The 18,495-nt window shown below is 30.5% G+C and overlaps 1 protein-coding gene across 5 annotated transcripts in view; it reads left to right on the top strand.

Moving 5' to 3' along the window:
• The window catches only part of Moe (moesin), a 52,130-nt gene that overhangs the window by 15,758 nt on the left and 17,877 nt on the right, over positions 1-18,495 (top strand). For 4 of the 5 annotated variants that reach the window (XM_074134003.1, XM_074134004.1, XM_074134005.1 and 1 more), the window contains one exon: positions 2,973-3,152. In XM_074134003.1, the coding sequence (XP_073990104.1) occupies positions 2,973-3,152 (180 nt within the window). Of the gene's footprint in view, positions 1-2,369; positions 2,557-2,972; positions 3,153-18,495 lie in introns of those variants that run through there. The other variant, XM_074134002.1, reaches the window with a different exon arrangement.

Raw genomic sequence — 18,495 nt, 5'->3', positions numbered from 1 at the left:
GTCTTTCTTTTAATGCAGATTTGACTTTGGGGAACAGATAAAAGTCACATGGGGCCAGGTCTGGCGAATAAGGCGGATGGCCTAAAACTGGGATATTGTACTTGGCTAGAAACGTCTTGACAGACAATGCAGTGTGAGCCGGCGCGTTGTCTTAATGGAGAACCCGAGACTTATTCTTCCACAAATCGGGTCGTTTTTTCCTTACTCTTTCACGGGAGTTGAGCAAGCACCTCACGGTAGTAATAGTTGATTAATAGTTTGACCTTCAGGAACCCAGTGAAGGTACACAATGCCATGAATGTCGAAAAAAACTATCATCGCTTTGAATGTCGATTTGCTCTTTCGAGCTTTTTTAACTTACAGTAAAGATAAACATTCGTCGCCGTAAACTTCTTCTAATAAAAGATAAGTTTCAGTAGCGGTTTTACGAAGTTTCATGTGAAATTTCACGCCAATTCGTCGCTCTACTACATGTGTAGTATCATGTTTTCGGCAAAACGAAACTAACAACCTCTTACATAAACGACGGTTCCGGTAAGACAGATTTCTCTACAAACACGTGAGACGCTGCAATCGAAAGAGAAGGCTTTACGCTGCACAGCTGTCGGTCGTTAAGGATTTGGCACAAGCATAGTTCTTCTGTAGCAGCATCAGTCTCGTTATTTAATAGCCACGCCTCGTATTTTTACTCATATTGTTTTATATTCCAAATGGAGATCTTCAAAGCTATTGACATACTCTTGGTTTCAATTTTCTTGAAAAGCTATAGGTTTGCCAATGGTGGTAATGTGGTTGGCAGTGTTTGAAGGGTGACGAAGAAGTTGTCTTGTTAGTAGTTCTCTGTATATTTGTGGATACCTAGTAATTCGGCGTGCGTTCAGTGCAGTACTTTATTTTCAAACAGTCTATAGCCTGTTCGACAGCATTTTGCTAGCTATCCAGACTGGGCAAGCATATCTAAGCTTCTGATGTTGAAACTTTAAATAAAATAAATTAATTTAGGAATATTGTTCATCATTGGAGACGTGATTTATTAATCGAAAATGAAGAAAGAAAAAGAAAAATATGTCCTGAAATTCATTGAGATTTGAAAAAAAATATGTAAGTTGGACCTTGAGAATTGTCGTATGTGTTCACACTTTTTTTTTCATTTTTAATTATTCCTGCTTTTACAAGTTTTCCACCATCTATTATGTTTTATGCAATTCATTAGAGTCCTTGAGAGAGAGAAGCTTCTGGCTAGACAGACACAAACATTATTTATTTGTCTTGAAACGTAAAGAAGCTCAATTCACTTAAATTAATAATTTCACCCCATTTTGCATGGTTACACTCATCTTAAAAGGAAATAATATTCAGGGTTAAAGCAAAAAAAAAAACATAAATTATTTATTGTAAAAAGTAGGAACAACTTTGTTTTATATCCTTCATGATGACATCTGTGTTTTTAGGATGGGTAGTAGTTAAGCTAGACAGAACTTGGTGTTAGTAACGAGTTAAGTAAAGGTATTTCTTGATTCGTATAGTCAATGCTATATCTATTATAATATATAATAATTTATTATATTTAAAAGCTGCTAATTGCGAAAAGAATTAAAAATAGAAGATGGAGAAATAAGAGCTATTTTTATTTATCCCAACTTTAATGATCAGAAATTGCAAATGTTTTCTAGAATTAGAAGGAAAGTAGAGATATTTTTCCCTGACTACAACCAATAAGTTGTTAATAATTTTTGTATAATTATGACCGATACATGTAAATTCAATTCTGTTGAATGACCTAAAGGACTTGGGCAAAGTAATTGGAATAAATAAGTGACAAAAGAGAAACCTATTTCTTATTGTTATTTAATCAATGAATTTTTCAATTATTGCAGAAAAGAAAATTATTATTGATTTCCTTGATTTTAATTAAAATTCACCCGTAGATGGAACAATATTTTATTAGCTACGAATTTTTTTTTGAAAAAAGTAAAATTTCATTTATCTTTTCAAAGTGACAGAAGTAATTGTTTGCTTATTTTGTTCTCTCATTTTTTGATCTCTTGTATATAAGTGATTACATCATTTTTTTTTTTTTTCTAAAGTAGTAAAGATAAAAAGATGTGTTTAGCGGTCTCCACATTTGCTTATGAGTCATCTTAGAGTTTTTGTTGATTTACAACTTATATTTTTTATTGAACACAATGTTTTAGCTATTATAACTTAAAACACACAATGTATTAGCTAAAATATATTTATAATTTTATTAAATTATATTAAAATAAAGTTTAATAGTAAAATCAATCATATTATTTCAAATAAAAATGACTTAAACAAAAATAAAGGCTTTACCATTTATTTCTAAATTATCATTGGTTGTAGGATACTCCCTCCTATACCACTTTACAACGGCTTGTTCAAGGCCAGTCGCATTGCTTCTCCCCTTTGCCACAGTTGGTTGCTGAGTTTAGTTGTGACTTGGAAGCTTTGACTTCGTACATGTAATACATTGTATTAAGTTCAAACTAGAAATTAGTATTTTTTAAAAAGCAGAAAATGGTTTCCGGAAAGTCGGTTAGTATAATTATTATTTTTTTTATAAAAGTGTCAGTAATTTGTATAAATACTTAAAAAGGTTTTTTTGTGTGATTTCAAAAAAATAGGTTTTACATAGTGTATATTTTAGTTTTGTGAACATAAATTACCGTTAAAACAGTTAACCAAGATATCCTAAACAACTTTTATAGCGACAAGTATTCGTAGATAGAAAGATTCACAGACTAGTATATGATGAGATTACTTTTATTGTTGTTCAAAGAGAACCGGTTTTTTCCTTCTATAAAAAATTTCTTAATAGTTTAACAAAACTTTAAAATGTATTATTATCTATCCTTTACCTTAAAGAACTTGTCAAACGTCCTCCTTCTTGTAATTAATAAAGTAATATTTTGCATTTATTCATTTTTTTTTTTTTTGTTTGTTTTCTTCAGATGAATGTACGTGTTACCACAATGGATGCTGAGTTGGAGTTTGCTATACAGCAAACAACAACCGGCAAACAACTATTTGATCAAGTTGTTAAAACAATCGGATTAAGAGAAGTTTGGTTTTTTGGATTACAATATACGGACAGTAAAGGAGATTTAACGTGGATTAAACTATATAAAAAGGTCAGTCATTTTATCTTATGTTTTATCATTCCTTCTTTTCTTTTAATTATTTTTTTTAACATAATTTTTGTGCTCTTGCAAATAGCTCGTTTATTGCAATTTTGTGAAAAGTGATTTTTTTTGTGTAGAAAATTCTTTCTTGTTCATCTTCTAGTTTATTATCAAATTTTAGCTATATCTTCTTTTTTAATTGGGCATATGCATTACTCTTATAATTAATTGTAAAATATTATAATTTAAAAAATATGGTGTGAACACTACTCACACAACTTTCTTTTATTACAATTACTTAGAAAATGCTTTATAGAAACCATTTTAACACAACTAAAAGTGCTTAAAACAAATTTATCCAGATAAATTATTTGATTAAAAACTTTTCATATAAATTGGAAGTTTTATAGAAAATTTAGGAGAATAAAAAACTCAGAAAAGTGAAAAATCTTTCGATACTTTTAGAAAATTATATAAACTTCAGAGTAAATTAAGTCATTTAACCGCCCATTTTAATGCATAAAAAAACCGCGAGTTCGTACATTGTACTGAAATAGCACACTAGAGAGGCAAAGACTAGGCTCAAAAGTCCCTTTAACTGAATATTTTCTTGGATAAAAATTTAGCAAAAAACCATAGTTGTAGGCCCACCCTAGTGTAACGAGAATAGAAAATTAAAGAAAATAGTTAACCTTCTCTTCCATTTTTCATATTTTTTGATGAGTGAGTTATTGATCAAAAAATGGAGAAAAATGGATAATTTCAGTCATAATTTTCATAGGACAGAAGACACTAAACCTTGAGGATGTAACAATGTAAAAATTATAATTGTTAATTGCATCAGCTTTGTACATATGTAGATGACTTAATCCATAGGTCCGAAAGCTTGGCAAAAAATTATGTCTGAAATTGGCAATAAGTTTTTCTTCCATTTTGGAGAAAATAGTTGTGGCTATTTTTTAAGAAAATCTCAATAAAATAAATAGGCCTTCAGTATAGTGTTTACTGTTAACTTTATGGTGGTGGAATTTTTCATCAAATTGGGAATCTTAAAAATGCATTAAACTGTCCTTTATAGTATGTAGGACACAAAACTGTAAATTATATTTGAAATAGTTCTGCAGAGGAAATCCTTTCTCCACCCCTTCTCATCTAGAAGTGTCCCTAATAGTATTTTCCAGAGAAAATGTTTCATGTAAAAGTCATGAGTAAAATTTTTTTGAAAAAAAGAGTAAATTTTCATTTTTCTTTGGTTAAAACCACTTTTTCAGACTCTGGGGAAAATTAAAAAATTTACATCAAAGTGGATATTTCTGGTATAAACACTAATTAGAAAATTTGACAGTTGGTAACACTTCCTGTATTTATATTAAATGAAAAGAATGGAAACACATCTAGAATTTCACACTGTAATACCTCCTTAATCTGGGAGGTTATACTAAGTAATTTTTTTTTTTTTTTTTCGTTTTCTAAGAAATATGACAATTCATAACCTTCAGTTCCTTTTTGTTTTCGCCTAGAAATGATTTGTGTGAATCTTCTTTATATAATTGTCCTTGGTTAACTAAACAATACATTTTAAGCACAGTAATATTGTATAATTGTTCCCTCATTTATTTATAAAGGTTATAAAACGATATGGTAAAATTTTATTTAATCTGTGTAAAATGCCTGACGTTTTTTCCCCAATTCTTTTTTTCAAATGTCTTATGCATACAAATCATATCTTTTAACTTATTATTTTAATGTATTTTTATTATTTATTAATTATATTTTCTAAAAAAAAGTGTGATACCTTAAAAAGATTTTTTCTTTTATTAATGCTTTTATCTTTAAAAAATAAAATCATCCAAGAAAAAGTAATTATTATTTAGAAAAATTCTTAATGCCCTCAAAACACTTTAAAGATAACCTTCTCTTCCTCTAGTAACCTTTTTGCCTGAACGTATTTCAAACGAATAAAACTTGAAAGCCTTTGTATAGACAGTAAAAAAATAGCTTATCTAGTCAACCAATTCATTTCAAATACTCCAAATTTTGGCGATGATTATTTTTTTTTTTTAATATACATAGTTAAGCAGTATCACATGACTTCAATCCTAATGAAATGAAGTGTTTCTATTTATTATTTAAAGAGGTTAAATTTAAATAATTTTCTGAATTAGCATTAGAGAAATGTCTTAATATTTATTTCTTAACTCCCCTCAGAACTTTTTCTAAAATGAATTTTATCGAAAAATATTTACTATTTAAACAATTTAGTTTTTGAATGGTTGGCTGGAGGTCCAAAGAAATAATTTTTTTTAAATGTTCGGCGTCATTGGATATCTCTGGTGGTCCTTCAAGAAATAGTTAATGGAAATTGGAAAGGATGGATTAGTCATTGAAGATAAGATGTGCCCAAAACGTCGATTCTTCTGGAATTATCTTCTAGTTCGACCAGAAATGTGCTATTTTTTGTTACCGTTATCTAATATTTAATTTATCGATATAAGTTTTCTTTTATGGAATGTATAGTTGTAAAGTAAAGTAATCGGCAATTCTTCCCGGTAGGGGTTTAACGTCTAAACTACTATTAATTGCTTTACAAAATACATATGTCGCGTTTAGAAAAGAAAATTCACTAGAAACATGTTGTAACTTACTTTAATTATTTAAAATTCAATTTCTAATTCATATGGAAGGGAACTAGTAACGGACCAATTACCAATTTCTTTATGAAATGCATATGAGACGTTTGGAGAAAAATCGATTTGAAGACTTTTAAAATAATATTGATTTTTTTAGTCAATTTTACCAGTTTTTGTGAAAAATTGTTTTTTTTTTAGGAGATTTCCGGGGGAAGTAGAATTGGGGGTTTCCTCTTAAGTGTTATTTTTTGAGGGAATTCTACTTTTATATATATATATATATATATATAAGGCAGTTGCCATTATTTATATGTTGCTAAAAAATCTAAAAATTATTTGAGAATTTTTGTAGGCAACATCGTGTGAATGTCACCTAGGTATATATTTTCCAATTTTGTGCTTTCTTAAAAAAAAAAAAAAATCATACTCATCGTTCCCATTAATTTATAATAATATAATAAATTAATTACATTTGAATAATTAAAAGATAATTCTTCAATGAAATAATTCAACAATTGGAAATGTCCTTCATCAAGGTAAATACAAATCTCTCTTTAGCTAGGTCAGATGTTCAGCGTGTCAAGGAAACATTTTCATTAATTTATTTATTATTTTATTATTTATTTTAAATTTGATCTGTTTATCAGGGTGTATACATATACAGGGTGTTCATTTTAAGACGGCTCAAATGCATTTCACGCTTGAACGGTTAATCTGAGCAAAAAATGGTAGAGGAAAAATTTGTTGCCCGTCACCTCTAGTTTCAGAATATGTGACTTGATTTTAGATTCCTCCCCGCATACGCGGCTGACGCGCGACCAAAAGTGAGGGTTCGCAGTTGACCCCCATTTTCATATACACAGTTTTAAAGAGTATATAAAGTTATGAAAGAAAACGGAAAACGCAATTCGATATCTTCAAAATTAAAGGTGCTAGGCCATTTCAAAATCTGGTATTTTTAATCATATTTCAATTTTTTAACTTGTTATCAAAGAGAAAGAAGTGCACGCGATAGGTCATTTTTATGTATTTTTTCATCCCCTATCTATTAAAAATATTGCGTCAAAGGTGCCTTCTCGCAAGCTAGGTTAGCTAGAAAGTTATCAAATGCTCTCTGTATCTGAGGAGGCACCTTTGAAGGCACAGTACATGCTTCACAAATTGAGTAAAGTGCATTATTTGTTAAATTAAGGAATAAGTTTGATCCTTTACATGAAAGATATTGATCAGTTAAATATGTGGCAGGAAGTTTCCAATTTTTTTGGTAATTAAACGCAACTCTCCCAAAATTACCAAATAATTATTAAACCTTCTTGTTTGTAACGGATGTAAAATTAATTTTTAGCCATTTTGGGTATGTTTGAGAACATCTAAAGCTCTTAACATTTGATTTTTCTTAGAAAAATCACTCGGAAAATGACTTATTTCCCGATATTAAGAAAAAATACTAGCTTTACTGCCTTGGCAATATTTTTAGTAGAAAGGGGGTTGAAAAAATACATAAAAATGACCTATCGCGTGCTCTTCTTTCTCTTTGATAACAAGTTAAAAAATTGAAATATGATTAATAAATACCAGATTTTTAAATGGCCTAGCCACCTTTAATTTTGAAGATATCGAATTGCGGTTTCCGGTTTCTTGCATAACTTTTCATACTCTTTAAAATGGTGTGTATGAAAATGGGGGTCAACTGCGAACCCTCACTTTTGGTCGCGCGTCAGCCGCGTATGCGGGGAGGAATCTAAAATCAAGTCACATATTCTGAAACTAGAGGTGACGGGCAACAAATTTTTCCTCTACCATTTTTTCGTCAGATCATCCGTTTAAGCATGAAATGCATTTGAGCCGTCTTAACCCTTTCAGACCTAAGATTCGTAGATATAAAAATTAACCTTTTTTCCCCTTTTATAAAAATTATTTAGACCTGTTAAGTCGTATAATAGTGATTAAATTTAGGTCAATTATTTTAATTATACTGAAAATTTAATGTACACAAATGTGTACATTGGGTCGTGGTCTACATAATGAATAACAAAAGTATTTCATGAAAACATTTTATTTTAAAACTTGAAAACAGAATATTAAGTATAAAAAAGAACTACTACATAAAATTAGAGTATAAAAAAGTAGATATTTCGCTAATAACACTAATTATTTGTTATGAAAATTTATGAAACAATTTTTTTCTTTTTGTAAACACAAATGAACTTTACATTTATTACAAATAATTCTGGTTCTTCCTTTGCAATTTGGGAATTTGCATCTACTTGGCAATTTTCCTTGATCATGTTGAGGCCAGTGATGATAACCATCGTACTGGATGTCATCTGACGGTCTTATTTCTCCGGGACGGCGTGGAATGACCGGAGGAGGAATGGTGGACGAGCGTTTTCTTTTTACTGTAGATTTTTGATACAAAACTAAACTTTCGGATACCCGAATCCTAAACTGAAGCAAATCCAAAAAATGTTTTTTATTGATTCCTAAAACTTCTGCATCCTTTTTATATTCTATCCAACTTTGGACAACTGCAAAATCTACGGCATGGAAAATGGCTCTTAAAGTCCATTTTTTTGAACGAACGAAAATTCTGTAGTAACTAATTAGTTGATCAAACAAATCAACCCCACCCATAGCACAATTATAAGTTTTCACCAGTTCTGGACGTGCCACTGTCACATATTTCTTTTGATGTTTGTCCCACCTCTGAACTGTATCCTCATTTCCTTTTCCGATGAAATTTGAACATAGGGCAACTGGTCTGCTATCCAACCATTTTACAAGCGTAACTTCTTGGTTGCTTGTTACTTCATCCACATACCCTCTCTCTTTTTTCAATAATTCTTTGTCCCCTAGAAGAGGAATATTTTTCCCAAAACGATTTATCCTTACTGTTCCTCCAGCCATTATTCTTTTATGATTTAAAACTTCGAATAAGTTATACGATGAAAAGTAATTATCAAAAAATAATTGGTGACCATTTTCGCCTTCAAGTCTCTGAATTAGTTGAAGAACAACGGCTGGTCCTATTCCCATCTTTCGAGTATATTCTTCTTGCAGTTCAGTTCTACGACCTTGGTATAATATAAAATCATAAACCTGGCCACTTTTCCCACAAAGCATAAACATTTTGATGCCCCATGGGTTTGGTTTGCCTTTGACATATTGTTTTATGTCTAATTTCCCTGTAAAAGGAATCATCCCTTCATCTACGCACAAATATTGTTCGGTTTCAAGTTGCAAACATCTTTCTCGAATAGAATTATACAAAGGACGTACTTTGACAAACCTATCATTATTGTCTTTCGGTATTTCCAAGTTATTTACAATATGTAAATTTGTACGCAACTGAAAAAATCTGTCCCGAGACATATTCTCCAAGAATAGGTTCATTTTTATGCTTGTATCCCAGAACATCCGCACTCTTGGAAATTTCAATGTACCAATTGCAATGTGGAGCCCAAATAATACTTCTATTTCCTCCGGGGTTGCATTTTTGTATTTCAGTACGTTTTTTTGGACTGCATATAAATTTGTCATCTCAGCTATTAATTTAAATAAAGATTTTGGTATATACCGATAAAAATATTTAACTGGGGCTAGTAATTCGGTATCCCAATCATCGGCCTTTGGTTGGGACCATGTTGAGAAATGTTGGGATATTGGACGATGGCGCCATTTTATATCTTCTTTCTTTGAAAGTGGAGGTAAAGTCGAAGAAAGAACGACTTCTGCAGGTTCTATAGCTGCTGCTTCTAAATGTTCTATGTCTTCATTTTCTTCTTCCTCATCGATTTCTTCTACAGCATCATTTTCGTCTATCTTATCTGCACCAAGTCTCACACTTTTTTTTCTGTTCTGTTGCGGAATAACCGATAAATCTTCCTCTTCACTACACGAAGATAATTCGGAAACATTTGGATCTAAAAGCAACTCTTGGATTTTATCAATATCTTTATCGATATCATATACTTTGTTAACATCATACTTCGATAAACCAGCACGTTTTCCCATCTTGGGCTGTATTCTAAACAAAGTAAAAATCGAGAAACGAATAGATAAAAAGAAGCAACACATTATTACTCAAATAATAATATGAAAATTACATTTGTTTTGTCAACTGTAATAACAACGAAAATTTACAATTAAGCCCTGATGTACACAATTGTGTACATTAAAAGAAATCAATAAATAATTTATATAATCAGCATTAGAAAAAAAATGAATGTTTAATACCAACCTTTTACTTCCTTTAATGATGAAAAAATAAGTTCCTCGTCTAAAACTATCTAAATAACTAATAAAAATATTATATAAAGAGGAGGTTTCACTAATTTGCTTGAGTGAAATGCCGCGCTTTGAAAGAAAATGCAATACAGTTGCCAAATTTCGCCGACCAAGACTAAAGCGCTCCATTCGAGTAGAAGTGTGTTGTACAAATGTGTACAATGGGCTCCAGTGAAGAAAAATCTTAGGGTAACTATAGAAATCTAATACAAACTTTATGTACACATTTGTAGCCACGGGGTCTGAAAGGGTTAAAATGAACACCCTGTATATAAATTGACTAGCCACTAATAATGAATGAAGATTCCGAACATATTCTTTAAAACATTATCTTTTCCTTTATCTTAGAAGAGAGTGCTTTCATTCAAAAATTATAGTTTTTTGCAAAATATACTGTTTTTTTGCTTGCAATTTGTTTTCTATTTTATTTTTTCTTTTAAATTGCATGCATAATTTTTCTTCCATTACTATTTATTTTATTTATTTTTGTTAATTAATAGAAGTAATAAAAATTTTCAAGATTATCTTTTGTTATAAACATTTCATTTTTTAAAACCAATTAAAGTTTCGAGTTGTTTTTTTTATCAGCCATTTTTATCTATTGCAATCTTATCAACATAGAATTAGAATAGTAGATGGGACGGTTATCAACATAAATTACACATAAAAGTTACGATTGTTATGATATTTAATTTACATGAAGTCATACTTTTTTATGAATCAAAACACTGTTTTATTATTGTAACAATATAGTTTTTAAAATATTGTACTTTAATGAATTGCAGTCATTTATCCATTATGATAGAAAGTTTATATGGAGGGAACTCCGGCCGATAACGTTAGAGGTATGACTAATCCGTCTTCCCATTTCAACCTCGGGGAATAACTATTCTTTCCCAAACTTTTGGCTAGAAGTGTGCGAAATTAAGATAGAATTCTGGTACATGTGATCTGTATTTGTTAAACACTGAACTTAAATTAAAAAATGTTTTTAAAATTATCTTCAGTAAATTCGATTTAAGAGAATTAAAAAATATATACAGGGTGATCCATTTAAAACCCACCAATAACTTTTTAGGAAAGCGGAATTTCGAAAAAAAACCCACGAAGTAAACTATGTTTTTTTTTTTGGGTCTAGTTTTCAAATTTTCCACCCCCGATGCTGTATCTTCATTTTTGGCGGAGTTACGGCCAAAAACCTGATTGAGGTTTCATAAGGACCACTGGTTTTGACAATGATTATGAAAACTGCATAAAAAATTGCGAAAAATGGCGTTGACCCCGTTTCGATATCCCTAATATTAGTTGAGATATTTAAGATCAAAGTTACAATTTTATCTATTCGTGAACGGCTTTCAATATTAATTTTCCACGAGAAATACACGTTTTGGGAGGTCCTCTGACTGCCAAAAATGTTATTGGTGACGCAAAGTGAACAAAAAACAAATTTAAGATTTTAAAACATGAAGTGTAATGTAATGGTTGTGGGTGAATCAGGATAAATTTGTTTTATGATCAAATAAAAGCAACCAACACATCATTTTAATGTACCCTGTATGCAAGACTTCTTGACCTATGATTGCGGTAAGAATATCTTGCCAGGCTGTTGGTCTAGTGGTCATGAGCGTGGCTTTGTAAGTGGGAGATCCCCAGTTCGAATCCCGCGTATGCAGTCATTCTAATTACTTACAAAATCCTAATACTTTTTTTAATTAAGTGTAGTCATAGGCGGGATGATTGCTTTTATTTGATGATAAAACAAATTTATCCTGATTCACCCACAACCATTACATTACACTACCTGTCTTAAAATCTTCAATTATTTATTTATTTATTTTTACTTTGCGACACTAATAACATTTTTTGCAGTCAGAGGACCTCCCAAAACGTGTATCTCTGGTGGAAAATTAATATTGAAAAGTGTTTTCGACTATAAAATATTGTAACTTTGATCTTAAATATCTCAACTAATATTAGGGATATCGAAACGGGGTCAACGCCATTTTTCGCAATTTTTTATGCAGTTTTCATAATCATTGTCAAAACCAGTGGTCCTTATGAAACCTCAATCAGGTTTTTGGCCGTAACTCCGCCAAAAATGAAGATACAGCATTGGGGGTGGAAAATTTGAAAACTAGACCCAAAAAAACATATAGTTTATTTCATGGTTTTTTTCGGAATTCCGCTTTTCTAAAAAGTTATTAGCGATTGGTGCGTTTTAAATGGATCACCCTGTATATATTTACATCAGCAGTTTGTTTAAAATAAAAGTCAGTTTGCCAAAATAAATCAAAACACTTAAGTGCATCAATTATAATTAATGCACTTCTACAAATAGATAGTAATTTGTAAAATAAATCAAATGATTGGCAGCTACTAAATAATAAAAAATTATGACATCAGATACTTGCCCAGGAAATATCTCGTCTCTTTTTTAAACAATCAGTTGTATTCACGTTAAAAGTCTAGACAGTGATTAAACAATTCACAGAATTCAATTCAGTTAAAAAACTGTGGATAGGGGCGTTGCCTTTTTGTGGAAAAATGGGAGTTTGTTGTTTACAGTTGAACAGAGAAGGAGAGAGAATCTGATAAGTCGGTTGTTCTAAAAACAACACAACTTTAAACTGATTTATGATCGATCAGAGTAGTCAAAGAACAAATCATGTACTATTTTTTTTAGTCCAGGATATGCGCTTTTGGCAGCATGCATTGGAATGGAAACAAATGACCCAACTCTCAATTTAGTTAGGATTTTCATATCCGTGGTCTCCAGTAAAGTAAAGTAATCGCCTATTTTTTCAGGAGGGGCTTAACGTCCAACTACCAATTAGGTGTCGTGGACGGAGGTGACTAGCAAACATACTTTACTGTAAATTTCTTTTATTAACCATTAAATAAAATCCAAGGCCTAAGACTGGGAATCGAACCCAGTACCACAATGCATATTAGCTTTGCAGGTCTCGCCTCTAACCGCTCGGCTACCGTGGCGCCTTGGTCTCCAGTGTTCATCTAGTTTATGTGGAGTATGTCCTAGTCTTGATGTAGCTGAGTATTTTGATTTGGCCGGAAAAATACTTTTCAACATTTAAATATAACGATCACAAGTCGTGCTATATTCTTCTTCCTCCTCGGCGCTACAGTCCTGAAAGGTCCACGGCCTCCTCAATCAAGGCTCTCCACTGAACTCGTATCAAGAGCCTTTAATCGCCACCTTCGGCACACCCATTTTTTTTCTTAAATCCCTTTCGACGTCATCAAGCCAAGTCAGTCTTGTCCTACCTCTTCTTCTAACGCTTAGATTAGATTAGATTAGGGCGGCCTCAAGGCCTACTCCACTGCGACCCCTTCGGATCTATTGTGGCTCCCCTCACCTTAAAGCACACCTTCCAGACCTGTCCTTTTAATCAGACTCTTAATTCTAGAGAGCGACTCCTGGGTAAAGCTCACAGGCGTTGGTTTTTCCTCCCCGAGAAGTAACATCCTTAGCCAGACAAGCCCCTCACACTGACACAACACGTGCAGTGCCATTTCCTCCTCTTCCTGCACAGAACCTACAGAGGCTAGCCATCTGCCAGGCCCATGCGATGCATGTGTTTTCTGAGACTGTAGTGGCCCAGTTAATAGGCCTACAATCATCCTTATAGCCCCATGGCCTTGACGGATTAATTCTGTGGTCAGCCTCGGCAAATAGCCTTTAATAAACTCCTTCGCCTGTCTTCTGACGCTTCCGTGGCCTTCCATACAAAAGTCGTTTAGGGATTCTGTTCACCACCATCCTCTCCACATGTCCTCTAACCAACTCAATCTTCCTTTTTAAAAAAAAAATGCATTCAACGATGTCTCTGCTTGTTCATAAAGAGTTTGCAGTTCCAAGTTGGTGCGGATTCTCCATCTTTCTTCCTCGTTTACAGGGCCACCTACTGTCTTATTAACCTTAATAATATACTGCTGGTTTTTGATCGTCATTGGCACAAATATCCATCTTTATCCTGCATCCATCCCAAGATATTTAAAAAGTCTAAAGGATAACTTGCCATTTACATCTAAACTATTCTTAATGTGGATCTTTTGCGTGGTTATAGCTGTGTTGAATTATCATCTATTAAAAAGATTCGCCTTCATTAGAGATTATCCTTAAAGTCTCAGCGGAGATATTGCCCTTAAGGATTACCTAGTGTCTTGATTCTCTTATTAATTTATACTTTATTTCATTCATCAAAGATGACCAAAGAAGATCTCATCCACGATTTTATTAAACAACATTAGACCCAAGGAATCACTTTTTACAATTCCATTATGGATAGATTATTTTTTGGGCACATCTTTTTAACTCTTGATTGAATACTGAATTGGTGACTAAATAAACAGATGAAAAATATAATTTAGTAACTTTATTTCTATTTATGAATAACCTGATATTAAATGAACTTTTATTATTGATAAATTATAATTCTCTATCTCGTTTGAAAATACTCATTAAAATAAAGAAACTGTAAACAAAATAAAAAAAAATTAATGAGTAGAAAAACATTAATCTTATCAAGCAAGCAGTGGTTAAAAGAGTAAAAATATAGCAGAAATTTTAAAGAATCTTAATTCTAATTTAAACATTTGAGTACACATATGCTACGGTATAATTCGTTTTTAGTAATAATATTTCTTAATAAGAACGATTTACTATAACAACATTATTTTTCACAAAATAGATTAAATCTCAAAGTAGTGAAACACTTAACCATAATTGTCTAATAAAGCGTTTAGCTAGCTTTTTAATTCAAAATGACCGCGTAATATTATATTTGTTTATCCGAAGGCTGCCTAAGACCGTATATGTATGTATATCTAAACGTAGAAGGCTAAAACAACACTCAGGCTTTAATCATAAATTTTGAGGCCTTTTTTTTCATTCATTAGGCTATTTTACTTCGAAATTATGTATGCGGAACAGCTTAACAATAGTGCACGATAAAAGCAGTGTTTTATTTATTTTTTTAAAAATATTTTGAAGGTTAGGCCAAGCTAGTCACTTATTTATTTATTTTATCTGTACTTATTATGCACATTCTATTCTTGAACATAAGTTTAATAAAATGAAATGAATTGTTGTCGACAATAGAAAACCTTATGTGTAAACTGGTGTCACGTATGAATTTACTTAAAGGACATTACTTACAAAATAGATCAAGGAGATTTAACTACATCTGCTATTCGATTATTTCCTCTCAAATTCCTCAATGAATTTTGCTGTTTTGTTTTCTGATAGGGTTTTCCTTATTTTTGTAGTAGTGTTTTAATTTTATGTTAATAAATAATTTATTGGTAATATAAGTATCTGGCAAAATCACTTGAAGTTTAAATCATTTATACAACCAAATATGGAATTTTAGAGTAATACTATATAACTAAAATTGTTAATATGGTATTTGAATAACACACTTAGAAAAAAAAAGCTAATAAGGAAGTGAAGATTATTGTAGAAAAGATGAATTATTTCAATTTCGGTTAATAAAAAGTTATTTTCACATTACATGCCAGCCGGACAATATCATCTCAAGGCTAATAAAAACTTATAAAATGCAGCTACCACAAAAGTGTACTTCAGATATGGTAAGGGGAATTTAATAATAATAAACAGATTTAAATTATTATATTTAAGAACAAGTAAATAAATAAATATTTGTACAATACAATAATCGTAACAAAAACTAAGTTTTATTTTGTAAATACAACAACTTTTCATTCAGAATTTATTTTTGTCTTTATTATTATCTTTAAAGTAAATATTATAATAACACTTTTTCTCTAAAATTAAAGCGCATGGTTTTTAGTTTTTGATTCTTTAGATTTATACTACCTTTTAATGCATGTTCTTTGTAATTAAGGACTTAATTAAAATATAAGCATGTTTTTGTTATTGAAAGTTCAATTTTAACTCAAGCTTTGTTCATCTATATATTAAAAAAGAAAACATTTCTCTCAAATATTTATTTCAAAAATAAAAGTTCTTAATATAAATGAAAATACTTTATTTCAACCTAACTAGTGTTTTTATTTTTTATTAAATGAAGTAACTAATTTCTTTTTCATTTTTTTTTCTTTTTCGATTGTTTGAAATTTATTAAGTTTCGTACATCTTGTTTGATTTGAAAACAAAACAAAAAATATATGTTGTGGAGAGCACTCATAACCTTTCTCTTGTCCATATTCTCACTTTTCTTACTCTCCCTTAATCGTTAATGTTGCGAAGTTAAGAAATATTAAATGTATTGAGCGCGGATCTTACTCCGTCATAACTCTGTAATCGAGCATTTTAAGAATATAGAATTATCAAGTGAATTGTAAGGTTAGAGGAGGTTTTAAATGTATGAAGTACTCTCAGTCAGGTTTTATACTTCAGGATCAAATTTCTTTCAAGTGATTAATTCTAATTCGTTCTTATCAGAAAATGGATTACCTTATTAAAGTTTGGATTCCTGATATTTCTTTGTTTCAATTATGTTCTGCATACATACAAAAGTGGGAAATTTAATAAGATTGTAAATTATCCTCTTGGTATCAATAAGGGAAAGTAAAAACAAGAATACTTTCCTTCTATAGTTTCTTTCCGTCTTAACTCGTTAACATTTGGGTCGTTGCCCTAATTTCTGCTTTGACTTGGGTTAACAAAGATTTCATAATCAGAAAAAAATAAAAATAAATTTTCCATCCTAATTTTAAATAGGAAATATATTTATTCATATTGCTTATATCTGTTTTACAACGCTTATAACCATATCTTACTACTAGAAACCAAAAGGTTAGTCTTCCATTTTTATTATCAAGAAGCTTTACAATTTCATACATTTACAATTTAGTTTACAATTTCTTAATGAAGTTAACTTTATAGAATTCTTAAAATTACCTTTGTCCTTGTTTTTTGAATGAATATATACCACATATTTTTTGACTAACTAAGGAGTATACATTCCAAAGGTGGATTATATTGAAACAGAAGAATAGTGGAACCTCCACACTTAATGTATTTGTGTATTTAATGTTGGGAATTTGTATTTAGAGAATTTCGAGTGTTTCTTAACAGCAGATATTTTTAACAATGTTTAGATTTTTACATTGTTTAGTTGCAGTATTTTTGTATTTTATTTATTTTTTCTAGTCTGGTTTGAAATATCCTTGGAATTGATAATACAAGTAATTTTATTCATTCCACCATAATGCAGCAAATCTTTTTTAATTTTTATATTTTCTAAACCGAAAAAAAAATGTATTAAAGACATTTTTTAGAAATTATATGCAAAACAATTTATTCAAAACAAAAAATTTGTATAATAATTTAATTATTTTATTTAAATAAAGCATTTTTTAAAAAAACACAGACTGTTATAATCATAACATTGCATTTTTTTGATTGCTGCATGCTGGGACGCTGTATGGAAGCCAGATATAATCTCTTGGGTGAGTTCTGGTCTTATTTGCAATGCAGTTAAAAAAAAACAAAAAAGTGTGTTTTGAATTTTCTTTTAGTTTTTTTAAATTTCTTATTTTGATTTTTTTGTTTAATGAACTTTGCCAATATTGAAGCCTATATAGTATAGTAGTGGAAAACGGCTTTCTGTAAGTGTTCTGTACAGCTTTCTCCGTACTGAATAAATAGAAAGAGAGAAGCTCCCTTGCAAAAGATAAGAATTGGTGGACGACTCATCATACATTATGTTGTTATCCTACTTATTCACTTCGGTGCATCATCCAATATTTTTCTTTTCTTTTTTTTTCCTTATGATTTAATTTTTTGCCCATAAAATTTAATATTCTTAAGGAGGTAATTCTCTTTGTTTTTATTGTTTTTCTTTTGTCTAGGCATGTATGTAGTAGTGTGTATTAGTGATATTTGTAAGCCAAATATGTAGCCCCTTTTGATTGCTTTTTAGAAAAGCAGGAATTTTAATTATTATTTTATTTCATTGTTTTAAAGTTTTTAATTTTGAAATAATATCTAGTTATTTCAGAATAAATGATTAATTTTATAATAAAAAAAGTACCATATGTATTATCCTCCGAAAAGCTTACATTCTTAACTCAGTCTTCAGATGTGAATTATTTATTTATTTATTTTAAGGAGATAATATTCTACATTACAGTCTTTATATCTGCTGTACATAAGGGAGTTTATCGTTTTAATTCAGTTATTTATTGTATAAAAATGCACAAATTGCATTTAGGTAATTTAAAAGTAAAACTTGCATCCCTAAAAAATCCAATAATTATGCTTAAAAAAGTTTCTTCTAAATTTATTCATTTGAACTAAACTTTACTACATATGTGTACTCACTATATTATTTATTTACTACCTTAAAGAGAATAAACACTGTCCCTAGCCATGGAACAAAGCTTGCAGTAAATCTTTCACTTTTGCAAAGTAATCAATTAATAATAAG

The sequence above is a fragment of the Rhodnius prolixus genome, unplaced genomic scaffold (assembly GCF_049639745.1).
Source record: "Rhodnius prolixus isolate KJV_2025 unplaced genomic scaffold, Rpr scaffold_10, whole genome shotgun sequence".
NCBI lineage: Eukaryota > Metazoa > Arthropoda > Insecta > Hemiptera > Reduviidae > Rhodnius > Rhodnius prolixus.
The sequence above is the reverse complement of the archived record's forward strand: the minus strand, read 5'-3'. Positions and strand labels throughout refer to the sequence as shown.